The 19,285-nt window shown below is 43.4% G+C and overlaps 1 protein-coding gene across 1 annotated transcript in view; it reads right to left on the bottom strand.

Moving 5' to 3' along the window:
- Window positions 1–19,285, bottom strand: part of LOC127571668 (MICOS complex subunit mic25-like) — a 508,671-nt gene that overhangs the window by 463,665 nt on the left and 25,721 nt on the right. Inside the window, exon 4 of the mRNA XM_052018256.1 lies at window positions 19,047–19,176. Coding sequence (XP_051874216.1) covers window positions 19,047–19,176 — 130 coding nt within the window. The remainder of the gene's footprint in view (window positions 1–19,046; window positions 19,177–19,285) is intronic.

Below are 19,285 nucleotides of genomic sequence, written 5' to 3'. Positions count from 1 at the left end.
CCAATCATTCCTAAGAACAGCAGAACTAGTTCTCTCTCTCCCTCTCTCTCTCTCTCTCTCTCTCTCTCTCTCTCTCTCGTTCTTTCTTATCAGTCTTATGTGCTTTTCATGCCATTCATTATAATACTGTAGAGGTATCGTTAACACATCAAGTGATTTTTATGTATTTTCCAATTTATGAACAAAAATTAACTTCAGGATGTCTGTAAAAGCAGAACCCATTCGTTCCCTGGGGATGGCCTTTAGTTGACATAGGGTTAAAATACCACTGGTTTTAGCTGTGTCAGTGTGGTGATGTAAATATGAAACAATCAGCTAAGAGCATCACATGAAGCATGCCCAACAATATTAAAGTAATAAGCTTAAGAGACATCACTGTTTCATTTAATCAGTTAGACTAGGTGCTATCATATCACTAATCAGTCCCACCTGATCTGATAGAATCATAGAAATTTTAAAATGTAAACAGAGAAGGAGGTTATTGTGCCCATTCTGTCTCTGCTGGTCAAAAAAAATTACCCAACATTATTGCACCTTCATTCGCCTTTCAAGTACATATCCAAGTACTTTTTAAATGTGATGAGGGATTCTGCTTCTACTGCCTCTTTCAAGCAGCGAGTTCCAGACACCTGCCATCCCCTGGGTGAAAATAGCCCAGCTTATCCGATCTTTCTTCAAAGCCATAGTGTTTTTTAGGAATAGGAACAGAAGGAACACTGAGCAGCAACAAACAATCTGCTGCAGGAAACAGCAGGTCGAGAAGCATCTGTTGGGTGGGGGGGGGCGCAAGAGGGGAAGAATTGTTGAAGTTTAGGTAGGATCCGTGGAAAGAGAAACAGAGATAACATTTCAGATCAAAAGAACCTTTGCCGGAAGTTTCTCTTTCCACTGATGCTGCCTGACCTGCTGAATGTTATCAGCACTTTTTGTTTTAATTTCGGATTTCTAGCATTTAGTTATTTTTCAGCACTGGTAACACCCTCATAAATCTCTTCTGCAGCCTTTCCAGTGCAATCTGATTTTATATTATCAAAAGCAGCACATAAAGCACTGGAGGAACTCAGCCGGTCAGGCAGTATCTGTGGAGGGAAATGGGCAGTCGACGTTTCGGGTTGAGACCCTTCATCTGGACTGGAAAGAGGGGAGATAGCCGGTATAAAAAGGTGGGATGGGAAGGGGTGGAGCAGGAGCTGGTGGGTGATAGGTGGATCCAGGTGAGGGGGGTGATAGGCAGGTGGGGGAGGAGGAGAAGTGTGGTTCATTACACAGTGTGGTTACATTGAGTTAGTACAGAGTGCATTGATGTAGTACTGGTAAAAACAATGACAGTACAGAGTAAAGTGTCACAGCTACAGAGAAAGTGCACTGCAGGTCGACAATAAGGTGCAAGGTCACAACAAGGTAGATTATGAGGTCAGAGTCCATCTCATCATTCAATACCTCTCCCTACAACTCTGGCTCTTGAGCCCTGGATCTCTCTATTTAACAGACCAAAACAAGTCGAGTTTATTATCATGTGCACGTCCATGTGTGCACAGGTGCAATGATAAACTTACTTGCAGCAGCAACACAGGCACATAGCATCAGATAAGTAGCATTCAAGAGAAAGACATGAATTAAACATAAATTATACAAAATTATACAAGAAAGAACACAATCAGAACAAAAAAGGGGTCCATTGTAGTGCAAAGCTGGCGCGATAGGTGGATCTAGGTGAGGAGGGGTGATAGGCAGATGGAAGGGGGAGGGTGGGAGTGGTACTAGAAGCTGGGAGGTGGTAGGTGGAAGCGACAAAGGGCTGAAGAAGATGGAATCTGATAGATAAGATATCTTTCTCAATCATATATGTACATCGAAACACACAGTGAACCATGGAATAAAGGGAAGGAGGTGAGGAGGGGAACTGGCGGGAGAAATGTGTGGGTAATGGGCAGATCGACAGGATGGGGGAGGGGAAAGAGATGGGGTGATGGGGGCCAGTGGGATAAGGGGGGAAAAAAAGCAGGGGAGGGGAGAGGTTACCGGAAGTTAGAGAAACCGCAGTTCATGACATCAGGTTGGAGACGAAGGCAGAATATATTATCAAATGCTGCTGAGATGCACAAATGGCACAGAATTAGTGGAGCTCACAATGTCATCCAAGTACTGGGACATGAGGGGAAGAGTGCCAGAGGTGGACAGACACAAAGCAAGAACAGCTCATACTGATAACTCACTCGAATTAAACATTTGATTTTACTCCACAGTGTATAGTTATATTAATAGAGCTTAAATGAACAGGACTGGACAGGGAAGCAGGGGATCCAGGGTAATAAATCAGAGCACCAGAAACCAATGACATTAAAGAAATGCCTCGAGTAGCAACAGAAAGCTGTTTGTAGTAAATGGGCAGAATTCAGGACAGGGAGACCTTTACATCATGTTATTCCCCTGGGCATCTTGCAATTTGCCTGACCAAATCACATTCTAGGACTAGTTTTAATTGTCTCTGGTCTCGTGTCACAGCACAGCTCCAACACAGCACAGACTTGGAAGACATTTTCAAATGGCAAATCTGATAACCTCAGTAAAATTGCTTTTCTCGAGTTAGTGAATTTGAGCTGGGGCAGTGTCAGCTGGATCGGCTTCCGATGGCTTGCTTTGATTCCCGCAGTACATGGATTGATCACATGATGTCAAAAAGAAACATGAAGACTCTGATGCGATGGCTTCCTTGAGTGAATAGCAATGGAAGGAAGATCTGACATAATGGTTGGTTGGTAGCGCTTGAAGAACCATAACAAGAGACAGTCCCTTCGGGTAAGAGATGGAATAAAAAATGTGGGAAAAAAACATAGCCTAAGGAACGAGAGCTCAAATCTGCTATATATCTCTGATGTTATAAAGCAAATCTTCCCAAGCAACAGTACTATAGCCCATAAATGTAATGCTTCAAAATAAATCAACCTCAAAATAAGAGGAAATGAGCAATATTTAATTAACAAATTAACAGTAATTGCCAGAACTCTATTGTATCCCTTATTGATTCACCAAAGCTTTGCATGCATGCCAAGTGTTAAAATCAATAAATTATATTAGCTATCCCAGTCAGGCACGCATTTCCTGTCCATAAATCTTACTTCCCATTCTCGGGATTCTGTATCAATACGGGAAACATTGTAAACTGCTATTAAACATTTACAGATCAATTTAGCTACGTCAACTATCATAGTGTCGTGATGGATTCTGGATACTTGGCATGTCTGTGCAGCAAGTCTCTTCAATATAGCACCTGACAGCATCAACATCTTGCATTTAAAATTAATTACATGCATCAAAAGACCAGACAGTGAAAGGAGTCAAATATCTTCCCAAGCCATGGCTTCTCTCCCACTTCCTCCTTGTTCTGAAGAACACCATTTCTAACATAGCCAGCATTTGATTTTAGACACTCCCTGCTATTCCACTGAGGAATGAATAGTTACAGAAATGTGCAGTGCTGAAGACAAATATCATGATAAAACAGTCTCAGACTACAGGTAGTACCTCAGTGGGCAAGCTTGGGACAGGTACTTCAGTAACTGAAATGACTTTTGGAAGTGCCACAGATTGCAAAGAATTTTTAGACCACAGAACGTAGAACAGTACAGCACAGGAACAGGCCCTTCAGCCCACAATGTTGTGCCAAACTAATTAAACTAGTAGTTAAACGCCTAACTAAACTAATCCCTTCTGTCTCCCCTCAGCCTCCACTGCTCCAGAGAAAGCAACCCAAGTTTGTCCAACCTCACCTCATAGCTCATGCCTTCTCATCCAGACAGCATCCTGATTAACCTCTTCTGCACCCTCTCCAAAGCCTCCACATTCTTCCTATAATGGGGCAACCAGAATTGAATGCAGTACTCCATATGTGGCCCAACCAGAGTTTATAAAGCTGTAACATAACTTCCTGATTCTTGAACTCAGTGCCTCAACTAATAAAGGCAAGCATGCCATATGCCTTCTTTGCATCCTACCAACTTGTGCAGCCACTTTCAGGGAGAGTAGACTCTTTTTCGAGAGTAATACCTCTGTTTTACCCAGATAAACTGAAATGAGTCTGTTTCCTCCCACATTCCAAAGACATAAGGGTTAGCAAGTTGTGGGCATGCAATGTTGGCGCTGGAAGTGTGGCGACACTTGCGGGCTGCGCCCAGGACATTCTAAGTAAAAGACACATTTCACTGTGTGTTTCGATGTACATGTGACTGATAAAGAAATGTTATCTACAGACGTGCAACCTGTGAACCAGGGATTATGCTCACTGGAAAGTAATCTGCAAAAAAGCAAAGGATACAAAAGTGGGGAAAGGATTCACTGACTGCCAACACTCAACCAGCTCAAACCACATCAATGTTTTAGCCTAAAAACAAAGTTTACATACTTTCCATACACATATCCAGATCACTTTTTAATCAAAACTACTTGCTACTGTCATGCTGCAGAAAAAGAAAGCATTTAACTGAAAATGTTTTGAACCAATCCTCAGAATCAGAATCAAGTTTATTATCACTGACATATGCCGTGAAATTTGTTGTTTTGGGGCAACAGTGTAGTGCAAGACATAAAGATATAAAAATCACAGTAAGTTACAAAAATAAATAATTAGTGCAAAAGAGGAATAACGAGGTAGTGTTCATGGGTTCATGGACTGTTCAGAAATCTGATGGCAGAGGGGAAGAAGTTGTTCCTGAAATATTCAATGTGGGTCTTCAGGCTCCTGTACGTCCTCCCTGAGGGTAGTAATGAGAAGAGGGCATTTCCTTGATGGTGAGAGTCCTTAGTGATGGATGCCACCTTCTTGAGGCACCACCTCTTGAAGGTGTCCTCAATGGCAGGGAGGGTTGTGCCTGTGATGGGGCTGGCTGAATCTACAACCCTCTGCAGCCTCTTTCGATCCTGCACGTTGGAGCCTCCATACCAGGCGGTGATGCAACCAGTCAGAATGCTCTCCACTGTACATTTGTAGAAATTTGGAAGAGTCTTTGGTGACATACCAAATCTCCTCAAACTCCTAATGAAGTAGAGCCGCTGGTGTGCCTTCTTCCTGATTGCATCAACGTGTTGGGCCTAAGATATATCCTCTGAGATGTTGACTCCTAGGAACTTGAAGCTGCTCACCCTTTCCACTGCTGAGTGCGAGGTTGTTGTGACACCACTCAACCAGCCGATCTATCTCACTCCTGTATGCCTCATCATCACCGTCTGAGATTCTGCCAACAACAGTGGTGTCATCAGCAAATTTATAGATGGCGTTTGAGTTGTGCCTCGCCACACAGTCATGAGTGTAGAGAGTGTAGAGCAGTGGGCTAAGCACGCATCCTTGAGGTGTGCCTGTGTTGAAGTCAGCGAGGAGGAGATATTCCTGATAAGGAAGTCGAAGATCCAGTTGCAGAGGGAAGTACAGAGGCCCAGGTTTTGAAGCTTGTTGATCAGTATTGATCCTCGAAAACAGATGACCTAATTTTCAAGAATTGTCATTATGGGAGAATAAAGCGAGGAAGGGTAACAGCTTGCCTTTCTAGTCAGTGGTTCGTAATCTCTTTGAACTGTCCAGTGAGGAGCCTCTCGTTTATTTTATCCTCCAAGTTTCACTCTTCCTTTCTGAGTCGATCTGGCTCCAGTTCTTTCTGGGATTCAAGTGTTACTTCAGGGTTGGAGCACTAAACCTATATGGCATTTCAGTGGAGCAACGTAGGTGTGCTTGTGTCTTACAAGCAATGCTCCCGCCTCTGAGACAGCAGGTTATGGGTCCACTCCCTGTACATTAGACAGAAGAAATGGGAGCAAGCATACAGCCCCTCTGAACTGCTCCACTAATAAGGTCACCCCAAATCACTCCTGCCTCGTACATTTTACCACCCAATCAGTATGCAAGACAAGTTTTTCACTGTCCCTCGGTACAAGTGACAATAATAAACCAATACCAATCCACATGTTCCTTTGCAGCTCAGGTAGCATCTGTGGAATGAGAAACACTTACCGCTTCACATCCAGGCCCTTTTGTCAGGACTGGGAAAGAGACTTTTAGTTTTCAAAAGTAGAGAAGGTAGGAGATGGATGAGTAGAACAGAGGTAGGGCAAGTCCAAATGGGCAACACATGCTGCTGAATTTCTTTGCCAGTGTAATGTGTTGTCAGTGGAGAGGCCATAGGACATGCCCAACAAGCCACTCGGTGTACCTAGATAAAGAAAAATTGAGCCAAAATGACAACAGAATAAAAACAGAAAATTCTGGAAATATTCAGCAGGTCAGGCTGCACCTGTGGGAAGAGAAACAGTGTCAATGTTTCTGGTCGAAGACCTTTCATCAGTTCAAAAACGTCGATTCTGTTTCTCTTCCCACAATGCGGCTTGACCTGCTGAGTATTTCCAGCATTTTCCATTTTTATTTTAGATTTCCAGCATCTGCAATTTTTTGTTCTGATTTTCACTTACTTGATCACAAGCAGAAATGGTCAGTTCTCATACAGAGAGAAAGAAAGAATGAGTTTAGATATTGAGTCCTGCAGGCTGCAATGGTAGGTGTTATTCATCAAGCTAGGCCTCATTGTAACTGTGCAGGTGGTTACTGACAGAAAGGTCATCTTATCTGTGATCATCTTATCTGTGTGTGGTTTTTCCAGTGTAAAGGAGACCGCACTGTGAACACTGAATGCAGTGTACTAGATTGGAAGAAGTGCAAGTGAGTTGCTGCTTCACCTGGAAGAACTGTTTGACTCCCTGGATGGCAAGAAGGGAAATGGTGAAAGGGCAGGTGTTACATCTCCTGCAGTTGGATGGGAAGGGGCTACTTGAGGCGGAGTGGTTGTTGGGGACACAACAGTGGACCAGAGAGTCACGAAAGAAGCAATCCCTTTGGAATGCTAAAAGAGGAGGGGAACACGTCTGGTGGTGGAATCTTGTTGGAGCTGGCAGAAATTGCGAAGGACAGTCCATTGAAAGTGGACATTGATAGGGTAGAAGGTAATGACCAGGGAACTCTGTTCTTGCTCTGTCCAGGAGAGGGGATGAGAGTAAATAGAGGAGATGTTGTCAACTGCTATGGAACAGGAGAAGCCACAATTCAGGAAGGAAGAAAGACATTTCAGAAGCACCTGCGCAAAATGTCACAATATCGAAGAAAATGCAACAGAAATGGAGGAACTGGGAGAATGGAATGGACTCTTACAGGAGGCAGGGTAGGAGGAATGGCTATGGGAGTCTGTGGGCCTGTAATGGATATTTAGAGCTAGCCTAACCCCTGTGATGGAGACAGAGATCCAGAAACGGAAGAGACAGAGATCGACCATGTGAAGGCAAGGGCATTAACAGCAAAAGTGATGAATTTTGAGATCTGCCTCCTTCTATGAGTTTGCTATGCACTAAATGGCAGCTACCATTCCTACATGAGTGACCATTCTTCCAAGTATATTTCATTAATTGTAAGGTACAGTGGACATCCTGGAGTGCAAGAAAGGACTATACAAACTGGCACTGTGTAATGAATTGGTATTGGTATTAGTTTATTATTGTCACTTGTACCGAGGTACAGTGAAAAACTTGTCTTACAAATCGATCGTACAGGTCAATTCATTACACAGTGCAGTTATATTGGGTTAGTACAGAGTGCATTGATGTAGTACAGGTAAAAACAATAACAGTACAAAGTGTCACAGCTACAGAGAAAGTGCAGTGCAATAAGGTGCAAGGTCACAACAAGGTAGATTGTGAGGTCAGAGTCCATCTCATTGTATAAGAGAACCGTTCAATAGTCTTATCACAGTGGGGTAGAAGCTGTCCTTAAGTCTGGTGGTATGTGCCCTCAGGCTCCTGTATCCTCAACCTGATGGAAGAGGAGAAAAGAGAGAATGTCCCGGGTGGGTGGGGTCTTTGATTATGTTGGCTGCTTCACCAAGGCAGTGAGAGGTAAAGACAGACTCCAAGGAGGGTAGAATGTTCCCTGCCTGTTCATTAGTTAGATTGGTACAGTCAGCACAGACATCATGGACTGAGGGCCTGCTCTTGTGCTGTACTGTTCAACGTTATTTATTCTGTGTTCTATGACCGATAGATAAAATATCAAACAGTTAAAAATTCCTTTTGCTGGATAATCTTGCTTTAAATTTATTAATGCTTCCAATGAAATGGCCTACATTACAAATTAGCCGTGATGCGCTGGGCTGTGCCCACAACTCTCTGCAGCTTCTTGCGGTCTTGGGCAGAGCAGTTGCCGTACCAAGCTGTGGTACATCCAGATAGGATGCTTTCTATGGTGCATCGGTAAAAATTGGCGAGAGTCAAAGGGGACAAACCAAATTTCTTTAGCCTCCTGAGGAAGTAGAGGTGCTGGTGAGCTTTCTTGCCTGTGGCATCTACGTGATTTGACCAGGACAGGCTGTTGGTGATGTTCACTCCCAGGAACTTGAAGCTGTCAACCCTCTCGACCTCAGCACCATTGACGTAGACAGGTGCATGTACACCACCCCCTTTCCTGAAGTCAATGACCAGCTCTTTAGTTTTGTTGACATTGAGGGAAAGGTTGTTGTCATGACACCATTCCACTAAGCTATCTCCTTCCTGTACTCCAACTCATTGCTGTTTGAGATACGGCCTACAATGGTGGTATCATCTGCAAACTTGTAGATGGAGTTAGAGCAGAATCTGGCCACACAGTCGTGAGTGTATAGGGAGTAGAGTAGAGGGCTGAGGATGCAGCCTTGTGGGGCACCAGTGTTGAGAATAATCATGCCGGAGGTATTGCTGCCTATCCTCACTGATTGCAGTCTGTCTGTTAGAAAGTCAAGGATCCAGTTACAGAGGGAGGTGTTGAGTCCTAGGTCTCGCAGTTTGGTGACAAGCTTGCTTGGAATTATTGTATTGAAGGCAGAGCTGTAGTCAATAAACAATAGTCTAATGTATCTGTCTTTACTGTCCAGATGCTCCAGAGCTGAGTGTAGGGCCAGGGAGATGGCATCTGCTGTAGACCTGTTTTGCCGATAGGCGAATTGCAATGGGTCCAGGTCATCTGGTAGGCTGGAGCTGATGCGTGCCATGACCAACCTCTCAAAGCACTTCATGATGGTGGATGTCAGAGCCACTGGTCGGTAGTCATTGAGGCATGTTACCTTGCTTTTCTTTGGTACCGGGATGATAGTGGTCTTCTTAAAACAGGAGGGAACCTGAGATTGAAGCAGGGAGAGGTTGAATATGTCCACAAATACTTCTGCCAGCTGATCAGCACAAGATCTGAGCACGCGGCCCAGGACACCCATCTGGGCCAGGTGCTTTCCTCATGTTCACTCTCCGGAAAACTGATCTTACGTCCTCCATTGTGATCACAGGTTCAGCTGCGTGGGTGGCTGTCAGGGTGGGTGGGTTGACCTGTACGATTGGTTTGTAAGACAACCTGTTCACTGTACCTCAGTACAAGTGACAATAATAAACCAATTCCAACACCAATACCATATCTGTTAATTGGGAAAATGCCCAGAATCCATTATTAAGGAAGTAATAATAGACGACTTAGAAAATTATATGATCAGATGGAGTAATCAGGTTTGACAAATTTGAGTACGTTGAGGATATTATTAGCAAGGTAGATATGAGAAACCAGTGGACATGTTATACTGATTTTCAAACTGCGTTCAATAGTGTGCAGCACAAAAGATTGTTTCACTGAATAAGGAATCACAGGAATGGAGTAATACATTAGTATGTATAGAGAATTGGCTAATGGACTGAAAACAGTAGAAATCAATGGGTCATTTTCAGGCTGGCAGGGTGCCGCAAGGATTAGCACTGGGACCTCATCAATTTACAGCCAATTGTAGAGACAGATAAACCAATTCATCAGATGGTGCCACTGATGCAAGTTTGCTTATGATACAAAGCTTGGCAGAAAATTAAATTTTGAGGGAGAATGCAAAAAATTTGGCCTATGAACATGGAGAGATGAAGTGAATGGGCAAGAAGGTGATAAATGTCAGGCCATGCATTGTAGTAGGTAGGATGGAAAAACATTTCTTTAAAGTGATAAGAAACTAATAGTCAAAGTCCAGTTTATTGTCAGATGCACAAGTACATGTGTGCACAAGTGCAATGAAAAACTTGCAGCTGCATCACAGGGACATAGCATCATATAAGCAGTATTCACAAGAAAAGATAAATTAAACAACATTTTTACAAGAAAGAACATAACCAGAACCAAAAAGAGCAAAGTTCATTTTAGTGCAAGGTGGCCAAACTATACTGAGGTAGTGATTAGGGTTGTGCCGGTTGGTTCAAGAAGCAAATGTTTGATGGGAAGCAGCTGTTCTTGAACCTGGTGGTGTGGGACTTCAGGGTTCTGTATCTCCTGCCCGATGGTAGCTGCGAGAAGATGGCATGGCCCGGATGGTGAGGGCCTTTGATGACGGATGTTGCTTTCTTGAGGCAGATCCTCCCGTAGATACTACCGATGTTGGGGAGGGATGTGCCCGTGATGTATTGGGCTGATGGAATCAAGTGATCTTGTACATAAAAGACAAAGTTAACATGCAGGTAGAGCAAGTAGTTAGGAAGGCAAATGCTGTTTTGGCCTCAGAGGTGAGTTCAAATCATTGCACAGAAGTAGACCATTTGTTAACAATTTGAAAAACAATCCCACTTGTCTATTTGCTACGCGTGTCACTGCAATTTTCTCACATTCAAATATTTATTCAATTCCCTGTGAAACCTTTCTTTCACGTTGAAACTCTGCCTCAGTTATTTCACATTTATTCAAAATTTTTATGCTTTTGTCCTTGCAATGTCAAATGAAGTGCTCTGCTACTCCACCGTATTTCACCAATGACAAGGAGACATATGAGTTATCAATAACAAACTACATTTATATAAAGCTTTTAACAAAATCAAAAACATTGCAAGGCACTTCAAACCAGCACCACAAAATTGAAAAAAAAGATGGTGCTAAGCCACTGAAGGATTTATTCAGGCAGATGCCAGAAGTGGGAAGAGCAAAATTCGAAGAAAGGGAATTTTAAGAAGGGAGTTCGAGAGTTCAGAGCTTGTCACTGAAGGCATGACCAGCAGTGGTGGGGCAATTACATACAGAGATACTCATGACATCAAAATAGGAGCAGCGCAGACATCTCAAAGGTTTGAAGGGCTCAAGAACGTTACAGAGATCAGGAGGGGTGAAGTCATGGAAGGACTTAAAAATAAGGGTAAGAATTTTAAAACTGAGGTATTGCTCAACCAGGAGCTAGAGGAACTCAGCAAGCACAGAGGTGATGGATGAACAGAACTTCCCATGACTTATTACAGGTGCAGCAGTTAAGGATGTCCTCAGGCTTACAGAAGGTAGAAGATGCAGGCCAGCCAGGAGTCCATTAGAATGCTCAAGTCTAGAGGTAACAAAGACCACTTATGAAGGTTTTAACAGAGATGAGCTGCAACAAGGAGTCAGGAGACAGCATGGAGGTGAAAACTGGTGGTTATTGAGATGGCATGGATACAAAATCCAAAAGTGAAGTTAGGCAAACAGGACACCAACTTGGCAAGCAGGCACCATGGAAACAAAATGGTCAGTGGCCGAGGTACAGAGCTTGTGACGGGAACTGAAAGTGGTTTTGAAAACCCCAGTGCTTGATCAGAGGAAATTTCTGCTCATCCACAAATGGACCACAATTTAGAAACAGTGGAGGGACCAATGGAGGCAGTTTTGCAATAAAGCTGGGTGCCACACCATATATGGAAACCAGTGCTGTATTTCTGGGTGACATTGCTGAGGGCAAGATTTAGATAAGAAAAAGGAAGGAGTCGAGGATAGATCCTTGGGGAATACCCAAGTTAAAGGTACAGGTGCAGGGAGAGAAGCCATTACTGTCATTCTCCAGATACAACTCCATAAAGAAGATTGAATCCCAACAGGTTCAGTCCCATTCACCTGAACAATTATAGAGAGGTAATGAAGGAATCAGAATCAGGTTTATTATCACTGACTTATATGCTGTGAAATTTGTTGTTTTGCAGCAGCAGTACAGTGCAAAGACATAAAATTTACTATAAATTACAAAATGACTAAATAGTGCAAAGAAAAAGAATAACGAAGTAGTGTTCATGGGTTCATGGACCGTTCAGAAATCTGATGGCGGAGGGGAAGAAGCTGTTCCTGAATCGTTGAGTGTGAGTCTTCAAGCTCCTGTACCTCCTCCCCAATGGTATTAACGAGAAGAGGGCATGAGGATCCTTAACGATGGATGCCGCCTTCTTGAGGCACCGCCTCTTGAAGATGTCCTCGATGATGGGAAGGGTTGTGTGCATGATGGACCTGGCTGAGTCTACAACCCTCTGCAGCCCCTTGCGATCTGTGCATTGGAGCCTCCATACAGGCGGTGATGCAACCAGTCAGAATGCTCTCCACCGAATATCTATAAAAATTTGCAAGGAGGACAACTGCATCAAAGATTGCAGAGAGGTAGGGAAAGACAAAGTGGAATAGATTACTTCTGTCATAATGCAAAGTATGTCATTTGTGACTTTGAACAGAGCCATTTGGTTCCCTGGCATGGGTGGAAACCTGACCCAAGCAGGTTTTGAGACAAAATGGAAATTGGGATACCTTGACAAGTTTAATTATTTTATAAAAGGAAAAGGAGTTGGAGATGGAGCAGCAAATCACAAGGACAAAGAAGTCAAAGGTTTTTAATAGTGATAATGACAGCTGATTTGGAGAAAATATAGGACCTGTGGGCAAAGAACAGCTTGTAACACAGTGATATGGAGTGATGCTCATGGAGTCATACAGCACGGAAACAGCCCAACTAGTCCAAGCCAACCAAGATTCCCATCTAAGCTAGTCCCATTTGCCCGCATTTAGACTATGACCCTCTAAACCTTTCCTATCCATGTACCTGTCCAAGTACCTTTTAAATGTTGTTAATGTACCTGCCTCAACCACTTCCTCTGGCAGCTCGTTCCATATACTGACCACTCTCTGGGTGAAAAAGTTGCCCCTCAGGTTCTTATTAAATCTCTCCCTTCTCACCTGAAACCTATGCCCCTTAGTTCTTGGTGTCCCAACCCTGGGAAAAAGACAGTGCGCCTTCACCCTACCAATGCCCCTCATAGTTTTATATACCTCTATATTCTCCGACATTCCAATGAAAAAAGTTCCAACCTGCCCAGCCTCTCTCCATAACTCAGTCCTTCGAGTCCTGGCGACATCCTCGTAAATCTCCTCTGCGCCCTTTCCAGCTTAATGACATCTTTCCTACAGCAGGGTGACCAAAATGGAACACAATATTCCAAATGCGGCCTCACCAATGTCTTGTACCACTGCAACATAACCTCCCAACTTCTATACTCAATGCCCTGACTCATGGAAGCCAGCGTGCCAAAAGCCTTCTTCACCACCCTGTCTACCTGCGACATCACTTTCAGGGAACCATGTACTTGTATACCAAGGTTCCTCTGTTCTGCAACACTCCCCAGGGCCCTATCATTCACTATGAAAGCCCTAGCCTCATTTGTCTTCCCAAAGTGCACGCTTTGCACTTGTCCAAATTAAACTCCATTTGCCATTTCTTGGCCCACTTACCCAGCTGATCAAGATCCCTCTGTAAATCCTGATAACAATCTTCACTGTCAATGACACCACCTATTCTAGTGTCATCTGCAAATTTACTAACCATGCCTTGTACATTCTCATCCAAATCATTGATATATGTGACAAATATATATGATGCAGGTAGGAGGAGATGGAATGGTAAGAGATATATAACATATCAAGGTACACATTGAGTTAATTGTACTGCACAAGAGAGCAATACTTTGTAGCTAGCACAAACCCACTTTGACAGTGTCCTCAGACAGCAATGTCTGCTCCACACAGGAAATCAATCTGATGAATTGAGATTACTTCTGAAATAAAATCCAAGTAAATATATCCAATCAATTGAGTGATTAAGATTAAAGCGGATATGTTACGCACAGTCAAAATGCATTCATCCATATTTTCCAAAAGAGTAATACCATTTCCTGCCCTGTAAAGGCAGAAAATAGTCATCGTGTAATGTTTTAAGTAGAAATCATTCAGCGGTGACTGTCTCCACCCAAAACACCAGCCTGCAGTTTGTCTTCAGACAAACGCTGAGTCAACTGTTGTACAATTTCCCCACTTTTCACACCTGTTTCAGATTTTCTGCATTCATAGCATTTCTTTTTATAGTTAACAATTATTCTCTACTTCCATTGTTTTGTTCCTAAAGAGTGGTGAGGAACATGGAAACCGTTGCAAAAATATATTGCGTTTACAATGTGCTTGACAACATGGAGTGCAACTACAACTGAGCAGAAACCACAGAACGTAAATTTAAGAAATGATGCTCACATTTATATAGCAAGAAACAAGCTGCTGGAGGACTTCAGCAGGTCCGGCAGCATCAGTGGAGGGAAATGTACAGTTAAGGTTCTGGGTCCAGATATAGGGTCTTGACCCAAAATGTCAACTGTCCATTTCCCTCCACAGATGCCACCTGACCTGCTGAGTTCCTCCAGCAGCTTGCTTTTTGCTCCAGATTCCAGCATCTGCAGTCTCTTGTCGGACACCATTTTCCTGGCCCTACACTCATCTCTGGAACATCAGGTTAACAAACATCAGACTCTGATTTATTGACAGCAGCTCCACCTTCAACACCACAATTCTGACCAAACACATGTGCAAACTCCTCGACCTAGGACTCACACCCCCCTCTGCAACTGGATTCTTTAACTTCCTAACCAGCAGGCTGCAATCAGCAAGGACAGGCAGTAACACCTCCACCACAATTATCCTTAGCACTGGTGCCCCACAAGGCTGTGTCCTCAGCCCTCTACTCTACTCCCTATACACTCATGACTGTGTGGCCAGATTCTGCTCTAACTCCAATCTACAAGTTTGCAGATGACACTACCATAGTAGGCTGGATCTCAGACAATGACAAGACAGAGTACAGGAGGGAGATAGAGGGCCCAGTGGCTTGGTATCAAGACAACCTCTCCCTCAATGTCAGCAAAACAAAAGAGCTAGTCATTGGCTTCAGGAAGCAGGGGGGAGCAGACGGTCCTGTGTGTATCAGTGGTGCTGAGGTGGAGATGGTTGAGAGCTTCAAGTTCCTCAGTGTAAACATCACCAACAATTTGTCCTGATCCAGCCACATAGACGCTATGGGCAAGAAAGCACACCGCGCCTCTACTTCCTCAGGAGGCTAAGGAAATTCGGCATGTCCACAATGACACGCATCAGTTTTTATAGCTGCACCATAGAAAGCATCCTATCCGGATGCAGCACAGCTTGGTACGGCAACTGCTCTGCCCAGGACCACGAAAAATTGAAGAGAGTTGTGAACGCAGCCCAGTCCATCACGCAAACCAGCCTTCCTGCCACTGACTCTGTCTACGCTTCCCGCTGCCTCAGTAAAGCAGCCAACATAATCAAAGACCCCACCCACCCCGGTCATTCTCTCTTCTCCCCCCTTCCATCAGGCAGAAGATGCAAAAGCTTGAGAACACATACCACCAGGCTCAAGGACAGCTTCTAGCCCACTGTTATCAGACTACTGAACCAACCTCTCTTATACGATAAAGATGAACTCTTGATCTCTCAATCTACCTCGTCGTGGCCCTTGCACTTTATTTATCTATCTGCACTGCACTTTCCCTGTAATTGTAACACTATATTCTGCATTCTAGTTTTTATTTTCCTTTTGTACTACCTCGATGTAGTTATATATAGAATGATCTGTCTGGATGGCATGCAAACAAAAGCTTTTCCCTGTATCTCAGTACATGTGACAACAATAAACCAATTACACACAGAACACAGAACAGTACAGCACAGGAACAGGCCCTTCAGGCCCCCACAGTGGTCCGTGCTGACCAAGATTCCCATCTGAGCTGGTCCGATTTGCCTGCGTTTGGCCCAAGTCCCTCTAAATCTTTCCCATCCATGTACCCATCCAAGTACCTTTAAAATGTTGTTGTTGTGCCCACCTCGACCACTTCCACTGACAGCTTATTCCATATGCCGACCACTGTCTGGGTGAAAATGTTGCCCCTCAGGTCCCTATTAACTCTCTCCCCTCTCACCCTAAACCTACACTCTGTAGTTCTTGATTCTCCACACCTGGGAAAAAGACTGTGCACATTCACCCTATCTATGCCCCTCATGATTTTATACACCTCTATAAGATCACCCCTCATTCTCCTACGCTCCAATGAATGTTCCAACCTGCTCAACCTCTCTCTCCATAACTTGGTCCCTCATGTCCCTGCAACATCCTTGTAATATATACAGCTGCTTTTCATATCCTCGACCATTCGAAACTACTTCTGATATGGATTCCTTTTGTGGAGTACGTAAGTCATTGTTGAGGAAGAAAACACAGCAAGCATTCAGCATCTCAACTTTTCACGCAAATGGACTGAACAATCAGTTATAATCACCTTTTGATGGCTTTTGCTGAGAAAGAGGTATAGACCAGGAGAACCAACATTTTTCTTTGCACCAAGGTATCTTTCAGAGGCATCTGAGCAACCAGAGATAGCAGCTTGGAACTCAATTTAATAACTCATCCAATCAATGGCAACTCAGAAAATGTACTGCTCATTCAGTGTAATGTCTGTCTGGATTAAGCAATTAAATCCTGAAGTTAGACACAAATCTACTCAGAGGTTTCAGTGCCAGCAATTAATCTGAAGTGTTACACAGATAAAGTTTAACGTTGATTGCTGGTACAGTATTACCAGTATCCTTTGATTCGACTCCTAACCTTTTCTTATTACATTATTCTTTCGATTATTTCATTTAAAGCCATAATTCGCTCTATCATTGAAAGGAAAGGTCATTCTGGACATCTACTAGGCATCGCTCGTTTTAAACTAATGCAAGTCCGCTGTGCAAGACACCACTGAAAAAATGAACAGAAGTGAATCAGAAACCATTGACAGACTAAGAAGCAACACAATGATTAAATAAAGTATGCACCCCAGTACACTGGAAAGATGATAAAGAGTTCAGAACGGTGATATTTCGCAACGTTTCATTATGTGGCTAAAAATGGGAATCTGGGGCGGCAAAGCAAACACAAAACAATGGACACTCATCTCACTGTGATAATCCAAAATTTAAATGAGTACTTAACCACCAGATTTCACATCTTTAAAAGTCAAAAAGATTAGAGTTAGTCAATATATGCACACAAGCCAAATTCAGTACATACATGCAGAGTGCATGGGCGGGGTAGGGAGGCGTGCAATGTGTATGGTTTATTTGATTTCCATTTGTCTTTTAGGCTTGTAGTTCAGACTATGGCTACGTTGGGTGACAAGGAAACAGCACAATCATCCTGCGCTCCATCCTGGGTGGACAAAATTTCACCTCACAGAAATTTTAGCTCGTTACACAAACATTATCCCAAAAGCAGCTGTACCACATTTCCATATAAGTTAGCATGGACAAACATTCAAGGTTTACTCTGTTTTTTGCAAATTGGATTGATAAAACCAGATTTCATTCAAAATAAATAAATCGCGCAAAGTACAATGATAACCAATACTGCAAATAAACCACAACAACATGACATAAAATGCAAAGTTATTAAGAGTTAAGCTTGGAATGTCTGCTGAAATTCAAAATACATTATCCTCCCTTGGTCTACCTTTCCTATCCTCTCCCTATATGGTTCTATCTGCCCATTCTCTCTCCTATCTGGTTCCACATCATCTTCCAGCCTCTGTCTCTACCTTCCCACTCCCCTCCCCCCATTTGCCCATTTTTCCCTTATCCATTTCCACCTATCACCTCTAAACTCCTCCTTCCCCCTCCCCCATCAATACTATTGAACAGTTCCCCAGTACAGTAACATGGACTCTTGACCTCACAATCCACCTCGTTATGACCTTGCACCTTATTGTCTACCTGCACTGCACTTTCTCTGTAGCTGTTACAATTTATTCTGCATTCTATATCATTTTTACATTGTACTACCTCAATGCACACTGTAATGAATTGATCTATATAAGCAGTACGCAAGTTTTTCACTGTACCTCGGTGCAAGTGACAATAATAAACCAACACCAATACCACCTGGCTCCATCTGCCCTTCATCCCCCATCTCACCTGGTTCCACCTATCACCTAGTGACTCCTGGCACCCCTCCCTCTCATCCTGGTTATATTCCCTCAGTCCTGATGCAACCTAAAACATGGACCATTCCTTTTTCTCCACAGATGCTGCTTGACCTGCTGTGTTCCTCCAGTAGTTTGTTTTTCTCTCCAGATTCCAGTGTCTGCAGTCTCTTGTGTCTCCTTATAATTAACTTGAGCATCCACACCATTAGAGAACCTGGATGACTTTTTTTTGGAAGGAATTATATTCACCTACATGAAAATACAATCTTGCTGGCATACAGCTCCATATTCACCAAAGTCCTTTTATTCCTCAATAAAGCCAGCACATATTAACCAATAATGCACATCGGCATCGGCAGGATATTCAATTGCAGAGAGCATCGCTGTTAGCCAAGCATTCTGTTTAGGTAACTTCCATATACAAATTCTCCACTTCCAGCCTAACGATTCAAGGCAATGGCCCCCACTAATTTACACTACACACTCCCAATCTCACAACCCCAGGGAGTAATGACAGCAATATCGGCACCGTCCTTAGCAATATCAATTCAACGCAGAATGCAATGCAAGCACAGTGCAACAAGCCTCAAAATACACTGCACAAGACAAACAGAGCATGGCACAATAAACACTGTATACGTACTGAGGCACATAGAACATGAGAAAATGAACTGGTCTTCCAAAGATGTGCCCGATGCTAAAGCACCTACTGTTCACTTCCACATCTCTTTCCCAGAGGGGATTAGCTCACCATCAATATATTCCCTCAGGAGTCATTAAAGAAATAATTACCGTTGATCTTAATTGGAACAAAAACCACCCATGATATTAGCCATGTCCTCATATCCTGTCAGTTCCTTGAGTATGCCTGCCTGCTCTACCCCAACTCAACTCACAAGCTGCTTGATGTCCTGCTGCTCCCCTGCCGAGGTTGCACGCTCGCTGAATTCAGTAATGGCTTCCACTTGCTCTTGCTGAGCAAGCTTGGACAGCTCGTCTTCAACCATTACCTTATCTTTTTCATACCTGCAAAAGAGAGAAATTGAAGTTATAAACTATTGTTTCTCTTCCATTCTCTTTCCCACTCCACACTCAAAAATACTGTCCTCCATTAACGTTCTCCATCAAGTGTTCC

Source organism: Pristis pectinata, chromosome 6 (assembly GCF_009764475.1).
Source record: "Pristis pectinata isolate sPriPec2 chromosome 6, sPriPec2.1.pri, whole genome shotgun sequence".
NCBI lineage: Eukaryota > Metazoa > Chordata > Chondrichthyes > Rhinopristiformes > Pristidae > Pristis > Pristis pectinata.
The sequence above is the reverse complement of the archived record's forward strand: the minus strand, read 5'-3'. Positions and strand labels throughout refer to the sequence as shown.